Source organism: Taudactylus pleione, unplaced genomic scaffold, assembly GCF_031769625.1.
Source record: "Taudactylus pleione unplaced genomic scaffold, aTauple2 ptg000635l, whole genome shotgun sequence".
Classification (NCBI taxonomy): Eukaryota; Metazoa; Chordata; class Amphibia; order Anura; family Myobatrachidae; genus Taudactylus; species Taudactylus pleione.
The window spans coordinates 955,827-979,241 of NW_028285037.1; the positions used below are offsets into that span (position 1 = coordinate 955,827).

The window sequence follows — 23,415 nt, forward strand, 5'->3', positions numbered from 1 at the left end:
GTAGCATGTCTATGCTGTGTGTGACTGCCAGTGTATCTGCATGCTAAACGCTACGTTACAGGGTTACAGCCGCTGAGGAGTAATAGGATATGTAGCATGCCTATGCTGTGTGTGTGACTGCGGGTGTATCTGCATGCTAAACGCTACGTTACAGGGTTACAGCCGCTGAGGAGTAATAGGATATGTAGCATTCCTATGTTGTGTGTGTGACTGCGGGTGTATCTGCATGCTAAACGCTACGTTACAGGGTTACAGCCGCTGAGGAGTAATAGGATATGTAGCATGCCTATGTTGTGTGTGTGACTGCGGGTGTATCTGCATGCTAAACGCTACGTTACAGGGTTACAGCCGCTGAGGAGTAATAGGATATGTAGCATGCCTATGCTGTGTGTGTGACTGCGGGTGTATCTGCATGCTAAACGCTACGTTACAGGGTTACAGCCGCTGAGGAGTAATAGGATATGTAGCATGCCTATGCTGTGTGTGTGACTGCGGGTGTATTTGCATGCTAAACGCTACGTTACGGGGTTACAGCCGCTGATGAGTAATAGGATATGTAGCATGCCTATGCTGTGTGTGTGACTGCGGGTGTATTTGCATGCTAAACGCTACGTTACAGGGTTACAGCCGATGACACTGTGGGGCACATCCACAGGGTTATTCCAGCAGCCGCAGGGTTCAGCTATTCAATTAGGTGAGTGATGGGACGCGGTATTTTCTATAGGAATCGCTGCGTCTTTTTTCTCGCACCACCAGAGAAAGTCTGATTTTTCCTAAAGTTGTTACATTTAGGAAAAGTCAGTGGGACTTACTCTGGGACGGGGCAGCACCCCCATGAGGACTAATTAAGCAATTGGAAGTTTCCAATTAGCTTAATTAGTTCTTAATTACTCACCTTCCAAAGCGGTGTCTTCTGCAGCAGGGTGAGTATGTCAGTGTGTGTGAGTGTTTGTGCATTGTATGAGTGTGTGCGTTGTATGAGTGTGTGTGTACACGAGTGTGTGCGTTGTATGAGTGTGTGTGTACACGAGTGTGTGCGTTGTATGAGTGTGTGTACACGACTGTGTGCGTTGTATGAGTGTGTGTGTACACGACTGTGTGCGTTGTATGAGTGTGTGTGTACACGACTGTGTGCGTTGTATGAGTGTGTGTGTACACGACTGTGTGCGTTGTATGAGTGTGTGTGTGTGTACATGAGTGTGTGCGTTGTATGAGTGTGTGTGTACACGAGTGTGTGTGTTGTATGAGTGTGTGTGTAAACGAGTGTGTGCGTTGTATGAGTGTGTGTGTGTGTACACGAGTGTGTGCGTTGTGTGAGTGTGCCTGTACATGAGTGTGTGTGACACCCCCCCCCCCCCCCATGTGTATAGCCACCGCTGGGAGAACTACATCTCTCAGCAGCCCTTGCTCCTCCCCAACAGCCCCTGAAACCTTCCAGCAGTTCCCTCCCCAGTGACAAGATGGTGGGGAGGCCACCAGGAGCAGCGGAGACCACTGGACAGGGGAGTATAATTTTTTTAACGCACCGTGGGGTTTTCAGCTCTGAAAACCCCGCAAACATTGTTTATTTATAATTGGATACCGCGGGTATCAGGAGCGCGCATACCAGCTGTAATCCAAAATTGGGCGCAAGGTTTTTTAACTCTCTAAACCTCGCCCCAACTGGATATGTCCCTGTAACGTAGCGTTTCGCATGCAGATACACCCACAGTCACACACAGAACATAGGCATGCTGTATATCATATTACTCAGCAGCGGCTGTAACACTGTAACGTAGCATTACACATAGATACACCCGCAGTCACACACAGAACATAGGCATGCTGTATATCATATTACTCAGCAGCGGCTGTAACACTGTAACGTAGCATTACACATAGATACACCCGCAGTCACACACAGAACATAGGCATGCTGTATATCATATTACTCAGCAGCGGCTGTAACACTGTAACGTAGCATTATACATAGATACACCCGCAGTCACACACAGAACATAGACATGCTGTATATCATATTACTCAGCAGCGGCTGTAACACTGTAACGTAGCATTACACATGCAGATACACCCGCAGTCACACACAGAACATAGACATGCTGTATATCATATTACTCAGCAGCGGCTGTAACACTGTAACATAGCATTACACATAGATACACCCGCAGTCACACACAGAACATAGACATGCTGTATATCATATTACTCAGCAGCGGCTGTAACACTGTAACGTAGCATTACACATGCAGATACACCCGCAGTCACACACAGAACATAGACATGCTGTATATCATATTACTCAGCAGCGGCTGTAACACTGTAACGTAGCATTACACATGCAGATACACCCGCAGTCACACACAGAACATAGACATGCTGTATATCATATTACTCAGCAGCGGCTGTAACACTGTAACGTAGCATTACACATAGATACACCCGCAGTCACACACAGAACATAGGCATGCTGTATATCATATTACTCAGCAGCGGCTGTAACACTGTAACGTAGCATTACACATAGATACACCGGCAGTCACACACAGAACATAGGCATGCTGTATATCATATTACTCAGCAGCGGCTGTAACACTGTAACGTAGCATTACACATAGATACACCCGCAGTCACACACAGAACATTGGCATGCTGTATATCATATTACTCAGCAGCGGCTGTAACACTGTAACATAGCATTACACATAGATACACCCGCAGTCACACTCAGAACATAGACATGCTGTATATCATATTACTCAGCAGCGGCTGTAACACTGTAACGTAGCATTACACATAGATACACCCGCAGTCACACACAGAACATAGACATGCTGTATATCATATTACTCAGCAGCGGCTGTAACACTGTAACGTAGCATTACACATAGATACACCCGCAGTCACACACAGAACATAGACATGCTGTATATCATATTACTCAGCAGCGGCTGTAACACTGTAACGTAGCATTACACATAGATACACCCGCAGTCACACACAGAACATAGGCATGCTGTATATCATATTACTCAGCAGCGGCTGTAACACTGTAACGTAGCATTACACATGCATATACACCCGCAGTCACACACAGAACATAGACATGCTGTATATCATATTACTCAGCAGCGGCTGTAACACTGTAACGTAGCATTACACATAGATACACCCGCAGTCACACACAGAACATAGGCATGCTGTATATCATATTACTCAGCAGCGGCTGTAACACTGTAACGTAGCCACCCGCAGTCACACACAGAACATACACATGCTGTATATCATATTACTCAGCAGAAGCTGTAACACTGTAACGTAGCATTACACATGCAGATACACCCGCAGTCACACACAGAACATAGGCATGCTGTATATCATATTACTCAGCAGCGGCTGTAACACTGTAACATAGCATTACACATAGATACACCCGCAGTCACACACAGAACATAGGCATGCTGTATATCATATTACTCAGCAGCGGCTGTAACACTGTAACGTAGCATTACACATAGATACACCCGCAGTCACACTCAGAACATAGGCATGCTGTATATCATATTACTCAGCAGAAGCTGTAACACTGTAACGTAGCATTACACATGCAGATACACCCGCAGTCACACACAGAACATAGACATGCTGTATATCATATTACTCAGCAGCGGCTGTAACACTGTAACGTAGCATTACACATGCAGATACACCCGCAGTCACACACAGAACATAGGCATGCTGTATATCATATTACTCAGCAGCAGCTGTAACACTGTAACGTAGCATTACACATAGATACACCCGCAGTCACACACAGAACATAGACATGCTGTATATCATATTACTCAGCAGAAGCTGTAACACTGTAACGTAGCATTACACATAGATACACCCGCAGTCACACACAGAACATAGACATGCTGTATATCATATTACTCAGCAGCGGCTGTAACACTGTAACGTAGCATTACACATGCAGATACACCCGCAGTCACACACAGAACATAGGCATGCTGTATATCATATTACTCAGCAGCGGCTGTAACACTGTAACGTAGCATTACACATAGATACACCCGCAGTCACACACAGAACATAGACATGCTGTATATCATATTACTCAGCAGCGGCTGTAACACTGTAACGTAGCATTACACATAGATACACCCGCAGTCACACACAGAACATAGGCATGCTGTATATCATATTACTCAGCAGCGGCTGTAACACTGTAACGTAGCATTACACATGCAGATACACCCGCAGTCACACACAGAACATAGGCATGCTGTATATCATATTACTCAGCAGCAGCTGTAACACTGTAACATAGCATTACACATAGATACACCCGCAGTCACACACAGAACATAGGCATGCTGTATATCATATTACTCAGCAGCGGCTGTAACACTGTAACATAGCATTACACATAGATACACCCGCAGTCACACACAAGAGCATAGACATGCTGTATATCATATTACTCAGCAGCGGCTGTAACACTGTAACGTAGCATTACACATAATTACACCCGCAGTCACACACACAGCATAGACATGCTGTATATCATATTACTCAGCAGCGGCTGTAACACTGTAACGTAGCATTACACATGCAGATACACCCGCAGTCACACACAGAACATAGACATGCTGTATATCATATTACTCAGCAGCGGCTGTAACACTGTAACGTAGCATTACACATAGATACACCCACAGTCACACACAGAACATAGACAAGCTGTATATCATATTACTCAGCAGCGGCTGTAACACTGTAACGTAGCATTACACATAGATACACCCGCAGTCACACACAGAACATAGACATGCTGTATATCATATTACTCAGCAGCGGCTGTAACACTGTAACGTAGCATTACACATAGATACACCCGCAGTCACACACACAGCATAGACATGCTGTATATCATATTACTCAGCAGCGGCTGTAACACTGTAACGTAGCATTACACATAGATACACCCGCAGTCACACACAGAACATAGACATGCTGTATATCATATTACTCAGCAGCGGCTGTAACACTGTAACGTAGCATTACACATAGATACACCCGCAGTCACACACAGAACATAGACATGCTGCATATCATATTACTCAGTAGCGGCTGTAACACTGTAACGTAGCATTACACATAGATACACCCGCAGTCACACACAGAACATAGACATGCTGTATATCATATTACTCCGCAGCGGCTGTAACACTGTAACGTAGCATTACACATAGATACACCCGCAGTCACACACAGAACATAGACAAGCTGTATATCATATTACTCAGCAGCGGCTGTAACACTGTAACGTAGCATTACACATACAGATACACCCGCAGTCACACACAGAACATAGACATGCTGTATATCATATTACTCAGCAGCGGCTGTAACACTGTAACGTAGCATTACACATAATTACACCCGCAGTCACACACAGAGCATAGACATGCTGTATATCATATTACTCAGCAGCGGCTGTAACACTGTAACGTAGCATTACACATAGATACACCCGCAGTCACACTCAGAACATAGGCATGCTGTATATCATATTACTCCGCAGCGGCTGTAACACTGTAACGTAGCATTACACATAGATACACCCGCAGTCACACACACAGAACATAGACATGCTGTATATCATATTACTCAGCAGCAGCTGTAACACTGTAACGTAGCATTACACATACAGATACACCCGCAGTCACACACAGAACATAGACATGCTGTATATCATATTACTCAGCAGCGGCTGTAACACTGTAACGTAGCATTACACATAGATACACCCGCAGTCACACACAGAACATAGACATGCTGTATATCATATTACTCAGCAGCGGCTGTAACACTGTAACGTAGCATTACACATAGATACACCCGCAGTCACACACAGAACATAGACATGCTGTATATCATATTACTCAGCAGCGGCTGTAACACTGTAACGTAGCATTACACATAGATACACCCGCAGTCACACACAGAACATAGACATGCTGTATATCATATTACTCAGCAGCGGCTGTAACACTGTAACGTAGCATTACACATAGATACACCCGCAGTCACACACAGAACATAGGCATGCTGTATATCATATTACTCAGCAGAAGCTGCTTGTGCGTCCTAATCGCATGCAAATAAGACGCATTTGATGGTGAAAAGTTGCAATAAAAGATGCTTGGCGCTAAAGAGCCATGCCACGTCATGGCAGAACTAGAAGGGCTGTTTAACGCGCAAGGAAGAAAGATGTTACAAAGAGATAATGATGTTCCCGTCCTGATGAAGGTCATGTGCTGTGACCGAAACGTCGGCTGAAGGAGTATTAATTCTCTGTGAAGAAACTCCCTTTCTATATAAAGACCCTGGTGAGTGCTCTCTATTTTTCTATCTATTTGGATTATACATATGCTGCCCTACATGTGAGGTGACACCCCAGGCATGTGCCAGCCAACCCTTGGATATAGATATATAAACAAGTATTGAGGCAGCGGAACTTGGAGTCATGCAAAAAAGTTTTAATGTGATCCCTCACATCAGACCAATGTTTCAGGGCTCCCACGCCCCTTTGACAAAGGGGAATGTGAGCCCCGAAACGCTGGTGTGATGTGAGGGATCACATTAAAACTTTTTTGCATGACTCCAAGTTCCGTTGCCTCAATAGTTGTTGTGTACAGAATTCAGAGGGCACTGGAGCACTTAGCTATATCCAGCGGAGTGCCGGTCCTTTGGGATAGAGATTATATATATAGATATATTATAGATATATATATTAGTGTCAATTATTATTTAGTTCTTATCAATATATAATCCAAATGAGGCAAACTTTGCCTATGTCACACCGCCCCACCACCACCCAGGTATGCGCCTTCAGCTGCAAGTGGACATCATGCAACTGAATTGCGGAAAACTCTGAAACTCCCGATTCCATGTAGTCGCACAGAGCAAACAGATGCAATATACGCACACAAAACCGACATGTGTTCAGCCTGGCATTGGCCCCATTAAGCGTTAGGATGCAGTGTTCCTGTTTCAGGGTCTACGTATAGCACCAATGATCACACCCACCTCTTCCTCATGGACCTTTTGGTGTTTGACCAGCTCGGATCGCCAGCGGAAGCCTTTGCCGCACTCCTGGCACTGGAAGGGCTTCTCCCCGGTGTGAGTCTTCTGGTGCGTGTTGAGGTGCTGCCTCTGTACGAAGCTCTTGCCGCACTGCGTGCAGTGGTAAGGCCGTTCCCCGGTGTGGATGCGCTCGTGGATGAGCAGCGATGTGTGCCGTCTAAAGCATTTCCCGCACACGTTACAAATGTATGACCTTTCCCCAAGGTGAGCCCTCAAGTGAGCTTTCAATGTCCTCTTATTGTAAAAGACTTTGCCACACTCGGCACAGGCGTGCGCCCGCTCCGTGCTGTTGGCATTTGACCGGTCTAGAAATTTCATGCGGATTTTATCTACCCCCTCAGTAAAAGCTGCCGTCTTCCCCTCGGCAATGTCCGTAGATGGCCCCAGTGGTCCGTCCCCAGCGCTCAGAGTGTCGTTACACGCCTCTGCTCCTTCTACACAAAGCGGTAAGTTATCGGTACATTCCACAGCCAAGCTGGCAGCCGCATCCAGGTCATCTGTCGTCTTCTCAATGATGGCCTTCTCCACCAACCCCTCACCTGGGCAGGAGACAACAAGAACATAGGAGCGTGTAACATGGGATCAGTAACAGATAAAGTCCCGTAATGTACATGCAAATACATACATCCTCCCCCAGGCATAAGAGATTACCATAGCAAGTCTCTCCAATAATCGTCTGTGTACCCATCGCCTATGTCATTTCCTAGCCGCACAATGGTTGGGGTAGTGGTTACCATTACTGCCCCACAGCTCCTTCTCATGTGTGTAAACATCTCATCGCGCCTCATCATTTATGTACACATCTCACCGTGCCTCACCATGTGTGTACACATTTCACCATGTATGTACACATCTCACTACGTCTCACCATGTATGTACACATCTCACCACGCCTCACCATGTAAGTACATATCTCGCCATGTATGTACACAGCTCACTATGCCTCAGCATGTATGTACACATCTCACTACGCCTCACCATGTATGTACACATCTCACCAAGCCTCGCCATGCATGTACACATCTCACCACGCCTCACCATGTATGTACACATCTCACCATGTATGTACATAGCTCACTACGCCTCACCATGTATGTACATATCTCACCACGCCTCACCATGTATGTACACATCTCATCATGCCTCACCATGTATGTACACATTTCTCCACGCCTCACCATGTATGTACACATCTCACCATGTATGTACACAGCTCACTACGCCTCACCATGTATGTACATATCTCACCATGTATGTACACATCTCACTACGCCTCACCATGTATGTACACATCTCACCAAGCCTCACCATGCATGTACACATCTCACCACGCCTCACCATGTATGTACACATCTAACCATGTATGTACATAGCTCACTACGCCTCACCATGTATGTACACATCTCACCACGCCTCACCATGTATGTACACATCTCACCACACCTCACTATGTATGTACACCTCACCACGCCTCACCATGTATGTACACAGCTCACTACGCCTCACCATGTATGTACACATCTCACCACACCTCACTATGTATGTACACATCTCACCACACCTCACCATGTATGTACACATCTCACCACGCCTCACCATGTATGTGCATAGCTCACTACGCCTCACCATGTATGTACACATCTCACCACCCTCAGCATGTATGTACACATCTCACCATGTACACATCTCATCATGCCTCACCATGTAAGTACACATCTCATCATGCCTCACCATGTATGTACACATCTCTCCACGCCTCACCATGTATGTACATCTCGCCATGTACACATCTCACCACCCCTCAGCATGTATGTACACATCTCACCATGTACACATCTCATCATGACTCACCATGTATGTAGACATCTCATCAAGCCTCAACATGTATGTACACATCTCACTATGTACACACCTCACCATCTATGTACACAGCTCATCACGCCTCACCATGTATGTACACATCTCACCAGCCCTCACCATGTATGTACATAGCTCATCACGCCTCACCATGTATGTACACATCTCACCATGTATGTACACGCCTCACCATGTATGTACACGCCTCACCAGCCCTGATGAATTCAGAAAATTAACAAAGTATAAGGCAGATATTAGAACACATCTGATTGGCTGAGACATAAAATTAAGAACCTCGTCCAATCAGGTTTTCCCAACAATTAGAACCACGTTCAGAATTCCCCAGCCGGAGGAACAGACTGAGCAGAGTTCTTTGGGTCGAGTAACCCGCTAATGTGATTACTCACACCAGAGCACAGTGACTACTCACACCAGAGCACAGTGACTACTCACACCAGAGCACAGTGACTACTCACACCAAAGCACAGCGACTACTCACACCAGAGCACAGCGACTACTCACACCAAAGCACAGCGACTACTCACACCAAAGCACAGCGACTACTCACACCAAAGCACAGCGACTACTCACACCAAAGCACAGCGACTACTCACACCAAAGCACAGCGACTACTCACACCACACCAAAGCACAGCGACTACTCACACCACACCAAAGCACAGCGACTACTCACACCAAAGCACAGCGACTACTCACACCAAAGCACAGCGACTACTCACACCAAAGCACAGCGACTACTCACACCAAAGCACAGCGACTACTCACAACAAAGCAGAGCGACTACTCACACCAAAGCACAAGGGCCTACTCACACCAAAGCACAGCGACTACTCACACCAAAGCACAGCGACTACTCACACCAAAGCACAGCGACTACTCACACCAAAGCACAGCGACTACTCACACCAAAGCACAGCGACTACTCACAACAAAGCAGAGCGACTACTCACACCAAAGCACAAGGGCCTACTCACACCAAAGCACAGCGACTACTCACACCAAAGCACAGCGACTACTCACACCAAAGCACAGCGACTACTCACACCAAAGCACAGCGACTACTCACACCAAAGCACAGCGACTACTCACACCAAAGCACAGCGACACATCTCACCACCCCTCAGCATGTATGTACACATCTCACCATGTACACATCTCATCATGACTCACCATGTATGTAGACATCTCATCAAGCCTCAACATGTATGTACACATCTCACTATGTACACACCTCACCATCTATGTACACAGCTCATCACGCCTCACCATGTATGTACACATCTCACCAGCCCTCACCATGTATGTACATAGCTCATCACGCCTCACCATGTATGTACACATCTCACCATGTATGTACACGCCTCACCATGTATGTACACGCCTCACCAGCCCTGATGAATTCAGAAAATTAACAAAGTATAAGGCAGATATTAGAACACATCTGATTGGCTGAGACATAAAATTAAGAACCTCGTCCAATCAGGTTTTCCCAACAATTAGAACCACGTTCAGAATTCCCCAGCCGGAGGAACAGACTGAGCAGAGTTCTTTGGGTCGAGTAACCCGCTAATGTGATTACTCACACCAGAGCACAGTGACTACTCACACCAGAGCACAGTGACTACTCACACCAGAGCACAGTGACTACTCACACCAAAGCACAGCGACTACTCACACCAGAGCACAGCGACTACTCACACCAAAGCACAGCGACTACTCACACCAAAGCACAGCGACTACTCACACCAAAGCACAGCGACTACTCACACCAAAGCACAGCGACTACTCACACCAAAGCACAGCGACTACTCACACCACACCAAAGCACAGCGACTACTCACACCACACCAAAGCACAGCGACTACTCACACCAAAGCACAGCGACTACTCACACCAAAGCACAGCGACTACTCACACCAAAGCACAGCGACTACTCACACCAAAGCACAGCGACTACTCACACCAAAGCACAGCGACTACTCACAACAAAGCAGAGCGACTACTCACACCAAAGCACAAGGGCCTACTCACACCAAAGCACAGCGACTACTCACACCAAAGCACAGCGACTACTCACACCAAAGCACAGCGACTACTCACACCAAAGCACAGCGACTACTCACACCAAAGCACAGCGACTACTCACACCAAAGCACAGCGACTACTCACACCAAAGCACAGCGACTACTCACACCAAAGCACAGTGACTACTCACACCAAAGCACAGTGACTACTCACACCAAAGCACAGTGACTACTCACACCAAAGCACAGTGACTACTCACACCAAAGCACAGGGGACAGTTTAGGAAGGGGAACTATGTAGTTTTACTAATTACCTGGATGGGAGAGCTGATCCCAAAAACTACAATCAGATTGACGTTCCTATTTGTGCATGTAGCCTGCACCCCTTTAATGTTCTTTATATAACTTTTTATGAACTGAGTAACAGATATCGTGACGAGTCTCCTGCAGAAGAGCTGTACATAGAGGTTAACTGTCTGGCCTTACCAAGAGATATCAACGTCTCAGATGTCTCCTTCATGACGTTCCTGTACAGTTCCTTCTGCCATTCCTCCAGCTCCATCCACTCTTCTTTAGAGAAAGAGGAAGCCAGGTCTTCAAAGCCCATGGTGGACTGTGAACAGAAAAGACACAAACACATATTACAATGGAGGCTGACGAGCGGGTGTGAGGAATAGAACATGGGAGCATTTATTGAACAGTAACTGGCTCGCTGCTCCGTCTTCTCCTCCCGGTCCCTATGGGCTCATCTACAGATCTTCTGCAGGACCCGCAGCCTACTCTGACCGCCACCATAAACATCAGACCCTCCAAGACACTATCGCTGTTTCACATACAGCTCTCACACTGAACCTATTTCCACCTCACATCTTCAAGCATATGACATGGCGGCATTTTTTCCGTAGTATTGTTTTTACCTTTTCCGTGTGGTTCTTCTGATGTTTGAGGAGCTCTGACCTCCATCGGAAACCCTTTCCACACTCGATACACTGAAAGGGCTTCTCCCCTGTGTGTGTCCGCTGGTGGGTGGTCAGGTGCTGTCTCTGTATGAAGCTCTTTCCACACTGCGTACACTGATAGGGCCGCTCTCCAGTGTGGATGCGTACGTGGATCAGCAGTGACGTGTGCCTCCGGAAGTTCTTCCCACAGATGTTGCACATGTATGTTCTTTCATCCGTGTGGGCTTTCTCATGCTTCGCCAGGTCGGTGCTACGTAGGAAGCTTTTGCCGCATTGTCCACAGTTAAAATTACGTTCTCCGGACAGTTTCCTCTGTCGTGGTTTAGGGGTCTTCCTAGGCAGGAAACTCAGATCGTAGTTCAGACATGGTGGAGCCGCGTCCCCGATCTGTATCTCCTGCTCTACCGTGAGCTGGGTCCCTAAATTATAATCCACCAGGCAGTCCATGGAATCCTGCAGGACCACGTCGTCTCCATCTAATGGCGGCTCACACTTAAACTGACCCTGCAGCTGTAAGTCCACCCTGGCCTGGTCAGGCATAATGTCTGGGGCCTCGATCTTCACCAGCTCAGTGCCCACATTCCTGTCTTCCATGGCTGCTCCTGACCTCCTGAACAGAGAGGAAACGTTAGTATCGAGCACAAGTGGAGCAAAAATATGACAAAAGGACGACGAAACGCAAAAGAAAAACTGCAGTACAGAGGTAGTCTTCGTTCTAGCACCCTGCACGTGTCACAACCCGTACAGTTCCTCTCTCCTGTCTGGGGTGTCGCTAACTACTCTGGTGCTTCTAGCACACTCATCTGATGCAACAAACTGCTAAGATTCAGTAGTTTGTGTACTAGAAGCACCAGAGCAGAGAGCGACACCCCAGGAAGGAAAGAGGAACTGGACAGGTTGTAACAGGTGCAGGTGCTAGAATGAACACTACAGAGGCAAGAAAAAGTTTGTTGTATTCTGAAATTTGTTCTTTTTAATGACGACGATCTATTTCTGCTATTGGACTTCAAAAATAAGCAAAAATTAAATGCGAGATTCGTAAGAGCAACTTCTGGTAATGTGATCACGGGAAACAGAGGAGTTAGGGGTCTGATATTTTAGCAGTGTGATGGTGTAGAGATGTCATACTACACCATGACGTCATACTAACATGATTTGTTACTAACATGACGTCATACTAACATGATTTGTTACTAACATGATTTGTTACTAACATGACGTCATACTAACATGATTTGTTACTAACATGATTTGTTACTAACATGACGTCATACTAACATGATTTGTTACCAACATGATTTGTTACTAACAAGATTTGGTACTAACATGACGTCATACTAACATGACGTCATACTAACGTGATTTGTTACTAACATGACGTCATACTAACATGATTTGTTACTAACATGACGTCATACTAACATTTGTTACTAACATGATTTGTTACTAACATGATGTCATACTAACATGATTTGTTACTAACATGATTTGTTACTAACATGACGTCATACTAACATGATTTGTTACTAACATGACGTCATACTAACGTGATTTGTTACTAACATGACGTCATACTAACGTGATTTGTTACGAACATGACATCATACTAACATGATTTGTTACTAACATGATTTGTTACTAACATGATGTCATACTAACATGATTTGTTACTAACATGATTTGTTACTAACATGACGTCATACTAACATGATTTGTTACTAACATGATTTGTTACTAACATGACGTCATACTAACATGATTTGTTACTAACATGACGTCATACAAACGTGATTTGTTACTAACATGACGTCATACTAACATGATTGGTTACTAACATGATGTCATACTAACATGATTGGTTACTAACATGATGTCATACTAACATGATTTGTTACTAACATGATGTGTTACTAACATGATTTGTAGCTAAAATGATGTCATACTAACATGATTTGTTGCTAAATTGATGTCATACTAACATGATTGGTTACTAACATGATTTGTTACTAACATGATGTCATACAAAAATAATTTGTTACTAACATGATTTGTTACTAACATGATTTGTTACTAACATGACGTCATACTAACATGATTTGTTACTATCATGACGTCATACTAACATGATTTGTTACTAACATGACGTCATACTAACATGATGTCTTACTAACATGATTTGTTACTAACATGACGTCATACTAACATGATTTGTTACTAACATGATTTGTTACTAACATGATGTCATACTAACATGATTTGTTACTAACATGACGTCATACAAACGTGATTTGTTACTAACATGACGTCATACTAACATGATTTGTTACTAACATGACGTCATACTAACATGATTTGTTACTAACATGATTTGTTACTAACATGACGTCATACTAACATGATTTGTTACTAACATGACATCATACTAACATGATTTGTTACTAACATGATGTCATACTAACATGATTTGTTACTAACATGACGTCATACTAACATAATTTGTTACTAACATGACGTCATACTAACGTGATTTGTTACTAACATGACGTCATACTAACATGATTTGTTACTAACATGACGTCATACTAACATGATTTGTTACTAACATGACGTCATACTAACATGATTTGTAACTAACATGATTTGTTACTAACATGACGTCATTCTAACATAATTTGTTACTAACATGACGTCATACTAACATAATTTGTTACTAACATGACGTCATACTAACGTGATTTGTTACTAACATGACGTCATACTAACATGATTTGTTACTAACATGATGTCATACTAACATGATTTGTTACTAACATGATGTCATACTAACATGATTTGTTACTAACATGATGTCATACTAACATGATGTCATACTAACATGATGTCATACTAACATGTTTGGTTACTAACATGATGTCATACTAACATGATGTCATACTAACATGATTTGTTACTAACATGATGTCATTCTAACATGATTTGTTACTAACATGATGTCATACTAACATGATTTGTTGCTAAATTGATGTCATACTAACATGATGTCATACTAAAATGATTTGTTACTAACATGATTTGTTACTAACATGATTTGTTACTAACATGACGTCATACTAACATGATTTGTTACTAACATAACGTCATACTAACATGATTTGTTACTAACATGATGTCATACTAACATGATTTGTTACTAACATGATTTGTTACTAACATGATTTGTTACTAACATGACATCATACTAAAATGATTTGTTACTAACATGATGTCATACTAACATGATTTGTTACTAACATGATGTCATACTAACATGATTTGTTACTAACATGACATCATACTAACGTGATTTGTTACTAACATGACATCATACTAACGTGATTTGTTACTAACATGATGTCATACTAACGTGATTTGTTACTAACATGATGTCATACTAACATGATTTGTTACTAACATGATGTCATACTAACATGATTTGTTACTAACATGATTTGTTACTAACATGATTTGTTACTAACATGATTTGTTACTAACATGATGTCATACTAACGTGATTTCTAACTAACATGACGTCATACTAACATGATTTGTTACTAACATGACGTCATACTAACATGTTTTGTTACTAACATGATTTGTTACTAACATGACGTCATACTAACATGATTTGTTACTAACATGATTTGTTACTAACATGACGTCATACTAACATGATTTGTTACTAACATGATGTCATACTAACATGATTTGTTACAAACATGATTTGTTACTAACATGACGTCATACTAACATGATTTGTTACTAACATGACGTCATACTAACATGATTTGTTACTAACATGACATCATACTAACGTGATTTGTTACTAACATGACGTCATACTAACATGATTTGTTACTAACATGACGTCATACTAACATGATTTGTTACTAACATGACATCATACTAACATGATTTGTTACTAACATAATTTGTTACTAACATGACGTCATACTAACATGATTTGTTACTAACATGATGTCATACTAACATGATTTGTTACTAACATGATTTGTTACTAACATGACGTCATACTAACATGATTTGTTACTAACATGATTTGTTACTAACATGATGTCATACTAACGTGATTTGTTACTAACATGACGTCATACTAACATGATTTGTTACTAACATGACGTCATACTAACATGTTTTGTTACTAACATGATTTGTTACTAACATGACGTCATACTAACATGATTTGTTACTAACATGATTTGTTACTAACATGACGTCATACTAACATGATTTGTTACTAACATGACGTCATACTAACATGATTTGTTACTAACATCATTTGTTACTAACATGACGTCATACTAACGTGATTTGTTACTAACATGACGTCATACTAACATGATTTGTTACTAACATGACGTCATACTAACATGATTTGTTACTAACATGACGTCATACTAACATGACGTCATACTAACGTGATTTGTTACTAAAATGACGTCATACTAACGTGATTTGTTACTAACATGACGTCATACTAACATGATTTGTTACTAACATGACATCATACTAACATGATTTGTTACTAACATGATGTCATACTAACATGATTTGTTACTAACATGATGTCATACTAACATGATTTGTTACTAACATGACGTCATACTAACATGATTTCTTACTAACATGTCATACTAACATAATATGTTACTAACATGATGTCATACTAACATGTTTGGTTACTAACATGATGTCATACTAACATGATATGTTACTAACATGATGTCATACTAACATGATTTGTTGCTAAAATGATGTCATACTAAAATGATTTGTTGCTAAATTGATGTCATACTAACATGATTGGTTGCTAACATGATGTCATATTAAAATGATTTGTTACTAACATGATTTGTTACTAACATGACGTCATACTAACATGATGTGTTACTAACATGATTTGTTACTAACATGACGTCATACTAACATGATTTGTTACTAACATGATTTGTTACTAACATGATCTGTTACTAACATGACGTCATACTAACATGATTTGTTACTAACATGATGTCATACTAACATGATTTGTTACTAACATGACGTCATACTAACATGATTTGTTACTAACATGACATCATACTAACATGATGTCATACTAACATGATTTGTTACTAACATGATGTCATATTAACATGATTTGTTACTAACGTGATGTCATACTAACATGATTTGTTACTAACATGACGTCATACTAACATGATTTGTTACTAACATGATGTCATACTAACATGATTTGTTACTAACATGATGTCATACTAACATGATTTGTTACTAACATGATGTCATACTAACATGATTTGTTACTAACATGATGTCATACTAACATGATTTGTTGCTAAATTGATGTCATACTAACATGATAGGTTACAAACATGATTTGTTACTAACATGATGTCATACTAAAATGATTTGTTGCTAAAATGATGTCATACTAAAATGATTTGTTGCTAACATGAAGTCATACTAACATGATTTGTTACTAACATGATGTCATACTAAAATGATATCATACTAAAATTATGTCATACTAACATGATGTTTTCCTTTGGAGATATAAAAGCAGGTAAATTCAATAATAAATTTTACATGTCAGATTTATTGACTACTTTGGCTTCATGCTGTGTAAGAAATAAGAGCAACGGAGTCTTGGGGCTTCGATTTTTTTTAAATCAGCGCCAAAAGTTCTACAAACGTCTCCACTCACACAACTTTGTCGAGAGTGTGCCGCGGAGCCAGTGACATTATTCTCTGCCCTCACTTGGGGGGACCATTAGTAGCATTGCATGTGGTGAACTAAAACGTTCGCAAAGTTAGTTTGATGTATATAAGCAACGTCTCTGTAATATTCTATCACAGCAACAGATGGTCAGGTGGGAGAGCACGGCTCCACCCGACATGGAATGACCCATATGCAAAAACAGAAGACGTTAGGAAGGGGCAAAAACTTCCACAACACAGTATACTTCAAGGAATCAGAGCTGCTACATAACCTCAGGTACACCATGCTTCTAGGAATCAGTGCTGCCACATAACCTCAGGTACACCATGCTTCTAGGAATCAGTCCTGCCACATAACCTCAGGTACACCATGCTTCTAGGAATCAGTGCTTCCACATAACCTCAGGTATACAGCTTCGAGGAATCAGTCCTGCCACATAACCTCAGGTACACCATGCTTCTAGGAATGAGTCCTGCTACATAACCTCAGGTACACCATGCTTCTAGGAACCAGTGCTGCCACATAACCTCAGGTACACCATGCTTCTAGGAATCAGTGCTTCCACATAACCTCAGGTACACCATGCTTCTAGGAATCAGTACTGCCACATAACCTCAGGTACACCATGCTTCTAGGAATCGGTGCTGCCACATAACCACAGGTACACCATGCTTCTAGGAATCAGTGCTGCCACATAACCTCAGGTACACCATGCTTCTAGGAATCAGTGCTGCCACATAACCTCAGGTACACCATGCTTCTAGGATTCAGTCCTGCCACATAACCTCAGGTACACCATGCTTCTAGGAATCAGTGCTGCCACATAACCTCAGGTACACCATGCTTCTAGGAATCAGTGCTGCCACATAACCTCAGGTACACCATGCTTCTAGGAGTCAGTGCTGCCACATAACCTCAGGTACACCATGCTTCTAGGATTCAGTCCTGCCACATAACCTCAGGTACACCATGCTTCTAGGATTCAGTCCTGCCACATAACCTCAGGTACACCATGCTTCTGGGAATCAGTGCTGCCACATAACCTCAGGTACACCATGCTTCTAGGAATCAGTGCTGCCACATAACCTCAGGTACACCATGCTCCTGGGAATCAGTGCTGCCACATAACCTCAAGTACATCATGCTTCTGGGAATCAGTGCTGCCACATAACCTCAGGTACACCATGCTTCTAAGAATCAGTGCTGCCACATAACCTCAGGTACACCATGCTTCTAGGAATCAGTGCTGCCACATAACCTCAGGTACACCATGCTTCTAGGATTCAGTGCTGCCACATAACCTCAGGTATACCATGCTTCTAGGAATCAGTGCTGCCCACATAACCTCAGGTACACCATGCTTCTAGGAATCAGTGCTGCCACATAACCTCAGGTACACCATGCTTCTAGGAATCAGTGCTGCCACATAACCTAAGGTACACCATGCTTCTAGGAATCAGTGCTGCCACATAACCTCAGGTACACCATGCTTCTAGGAATCAGTGCTGCCACATAAGCTCAGGTACACCATGCTTCTAGGAATCAGTGCTGCCACATAACCTCAGGTACACCATGCTTCTAGGAATCAGTGCTGCCACATAACCTAAGGTACACCATGCTTCTAGGAATCAGTCCTGCCACATAACCTCAGGTACACCATGCTTCTAGGAATCAGTGCTGCCACATAACCTCAGGTACACCATGCTTCTAGAAATCAGTGCTGCCACATAACCTCAGGTACACCATGCTTCTAGGAATCAGTGCTGCCACATAACCTCAGGTACACCATGCTTCTAGGATTCAGTCCTGCCACACAACCTCAGGTATACTGCTTCTAGGAATCAGTCCTGCCACATAACCTCAAGTACACCATGCTTCTAGGAATCAGTGCTGCCACATAACCTCAGGTACACCATGCTTCTAGAAATCAGTCCTGCCACATAACCTCAGGTACACCATGCTTCTAGGAATCAGTGCTGCCACATAACCTCAGGTACACCATGCTTCTAGGATTCAGTCCTGCCACACAACCTCAGGTATACTGCTTCTAGGAATCAGTCCTGCCACATAACCTTAGGTACACCATGCTTCTAGGAATTAGTGCTGCCACATAACCTCAGGTACACCATGCTTCTAGGAATCGGTGCTGCCACATAACCTCAGGTACACCATGCTTCTAGGATTCAGTCCTGCCACATAACCTCAGGTATACTGCTTCTAGGAATCAGTCCTGCCACATAACCTCAGGTACACCATGCTTCTAGGAATCAGTCCTACCACATAACCTCAGGTATACTGTTTCTAGGAATCAGTCCTGCCACATAACCTCAGGTACACCATGCTTCTAGGAATCAGTCCTGCCACATAACCTCAGGTACACCATGCTTCTAGGAATCAGTCCTGCCACATAAACCCAGGTACACCATGCTTCTAGGAATCAGTTCTGCCACATAACCTCAGGTACATCATGCTTCTAGGAATCAGTGCTGCCACATAACCTCAGGTACACCATGCTTCTAGGAATCAGTCCTGCCACATAACCTCAGGTACACCATGCTTCTAGGAATCAGTCCTGCCACATAACCTCAGGTACACCATGCTTCTAGGAATCAGTCCTGCCACATAACCTCAGGTAAACCATGCTTCTAGGAATCAGTGCTGCCACATAACCTCAGGTACACCATGCTTCTAGGAATCAGTGTTGCCACATAACCTCAGGTACACCATGCTTCTAGGATTCAGTCCTGCCACATAACCTCAGGTACATCATGCTTCTGGGAATCAGTGCTGCCACATAACCTCAGGTATACCATGCTTCTAGGAATCAGTGCTGCCACATAACCTCAGGTACACCATGCTTCTGGGAATCAGTGCTGCCACATAACCTCAGGTACACCATGTTTCTAGGAATCAGTGCTGCCACATAACCTCAGGTACACCATGCTTCTAGGAATCAGGGCTGCCACATAACCTCAGGTACACCATGCTTCTAGGAATCAGTGCTGCCACATAACCTCAGGTACACCATGCTACTAGGATTCAGTCCTGCCACATAACCTCAGGTATACTGCTTCTAGGAATCAGTCCTGCCACATAACCTCAGGTACACCATGCTTCTAGGAATCAGTCCTGCCACATAACCTCAGGTACACCATGCTTCTAGGAATCAGGGCTGCCACATAACCTCAGGTACACCATGCTTCTAGGAATCAGTGCTGCCACATAACCTCAGGTACACCATGCTTCTGGGAATCAGTGCTACCACATAACCTCAGGTACATCATGCTTCTGGGAATCAGTGCTGCCACATAACCTCAGGTACACCATGCTTCTAGGAATCAGTGCTGCCACATAACCTCAGGTACACCATGCTTCTAGGAATCAGTGCTGCCACATAACCTCAGGTACACCATGCTTCTAGGAATCAGTGCTGCCACATAACCTCAGGTACACCATGCTTCTGGGAATCAGTGCTACCACATAACCTCAGGTACATCATGTTTCTGGGAATCAGTGCTGCCACATAACCTCAGGTACACCATGCTTCTAGGAATCAGTCCTGCCACATAACCTCAGGTACACCATGCTTCTAGGAATCAGTGATTCCACATAACCTCAGGTACACCATGCTTCTAGGAATCAGTGCTGCCACATAACCTCAGGTACACCATGCTTCTAGGAATCAGTGCTGCCACATAACCTCAGGTACACCATGCTTCTAGGAATCAGTGCTGCCACATAACCTCAGGTACACCATGCTTCTAGGAATCAGTGCTTCCACATAACCTCAGGTACACCATGCATCTAGGAATCAGTGCTGCCACATAACCTCAGGTACACCATGCTTCTAGGAATCAGTGCTGCCACATAACCTCAGGTACACCATGCTTTTAGGATTCAGTGCTGCCACATAACCTCAGGTACACCACGCTTCTAGGAATCAGTGCTGCCACATAACCTCAGGTACACCACGCTTCTAGGAATAAGTGCTGCCACATAAACTCAGGTACACCACGCTTCTAGGAATCAGTCCTGCCACATAACCTCAGGTACACCACGCTTCTAGGAATCAGTGCTGCCACATAACCTCAGGTACACCATGCTTCTAGGAATCAGTGCTGCCACATAACCTCAGGTACACCATGCTTCTAGGAATCAGGGCTGCCACATAACCTCAGGTACACCATGCATCTAGGAATCAGTGCCAACATTCCCGTACAAACCCTTCCTGTACTATACCATCCTCCCATACAAACCCTTCCTGTACTATACCATCCTCCCATACAAACCCTTCCTGTACTATGCCATCCTCCCGTACAATTCTTCCTGTACTATACCATCCTCCCATACAAACCCTTCCTGTACTATGCCATCCTCCCGTACAATCCTTCCTGTACTATACCATACTCCCGTACAATCCTTCCTGTACTATGCCATCCTCCCATACAAACCCTTCCTGTACTATGCCATCCTCCCATACAAACCCTTCCAGTACTATGCCATCCTCCTGTACAATCCTTCCTGTACTATACCATCCTCCCGTACAATCCTTCCTGTACTATGCCATCCTCCTGTACAATCCTTCCTGTACTATACCATCCTCCCATACAATCCTTCCTGTACTATGCCATCCTCCCATACAAACCCTTCCTGTACTATGCCATCCTCCTGTACAATACCATCCTCCCATACAATCCTTCCTGTACTATACCATCCTCCCATACAATCCTTCCTGTACTATACCATCCTCCCGTACAATCCTTCCTATACTATGCCATCCTCCCATACAAACCCTTCCTGTACTATGCCATCCTCCCATACAAACCCTTCCTGTACTATGCCATCCTCCCGTACAATCCTTCCTGTACTATACCATCCTCCCGTACAATCCTTCCTGTACTATGCCATCCTCCCATACAAACCCTTCCTGTACTATGCCATCCTCCCATACAAACCCTTCCTGTACTATGCCATCCTCCCGTACAAACCCTTCCTGTACTATGCCATCCTCCCGTACTAATATCCTGTACTATGCCATCCTCCCATACAAACCCTTCCTGTACTATGCCATCCTCCTGTAAAATACCATCCTCCCATACAATCCTTCCTGTACTATACCATCCTCCCGTACAATCCTTCCTGTACTATGCCATCCTCCCATACAAACCCTTCCTGTACTATGCCATCCTCCCATACAAACCCTTCCTGTACTATGCCATCCTCCCGTACAATCCTTCCTGTACTATACCATCCTCCCGTACAATCCTTCCAGTACTATGCCATCCTCCCATACAAACCCTTCCTGTACTATGCCATCCTCCCATACAAACCCTTCCTGTACTATGCCATCCTCCCGTACAAACCCTTCCTGTACTATACCATCCTCCCGTACTTATATCCTGTACTATACCATCCTCCCGTACAAACCCTTCCTGTACTATGCCATCCTCCCGTACAATCCTTTCTGTCCTATACCATCCTCCTGTACAATCCTTCCTGTCCTATACCATCCTCCTGTAAAATCCTTCCTGTCCTATACCATCCTCCTGTACAATCCTTAAAGGTCCTATACCATCCTCCCGTACAATCCTTCCTGTCCTATACCATCCTCCCGTACAATCCTT

The 23,415-nt window shown here is 43.6% G+C and overlaps 1 protein-coding gene across 3 annotated transcripts in view; it reads right to left on the reverse strand.

Moving 5' to 3' along the window:
- Nucleotides 1-23,415, reverse strand: part of LOC148479130 (uncharacterized) — a 102,333-nt gene that overhangs the window by 72,406 nt on the left and 6,512 nt on the right. For all 3 annotated transcript variants that reach the window (XM_088454917.1, XM_088454916.1, XM_088454918.1), the window contains exons 2-4: nucleotides 11,971-12,622; nucleotides 11,540-11,666; nucleotides 7,096-7,691 (exon numbers count right to left, since the gene is read on the reverse strand). In XM_088454917.1, the coding sequence (XP_088311043.1) occupies nucleotides 7,096-7,691; nucleotides 11,540-11,666; nucleotides 11,971-12,622 (1,375 nt within the window). The remainder of the gene's footprint in view (nucleotides 1-7,095; nucleotides 7,692-11,539; nucleotides 11,667-11,970; nucleotides 12,623-23,415) is intronic.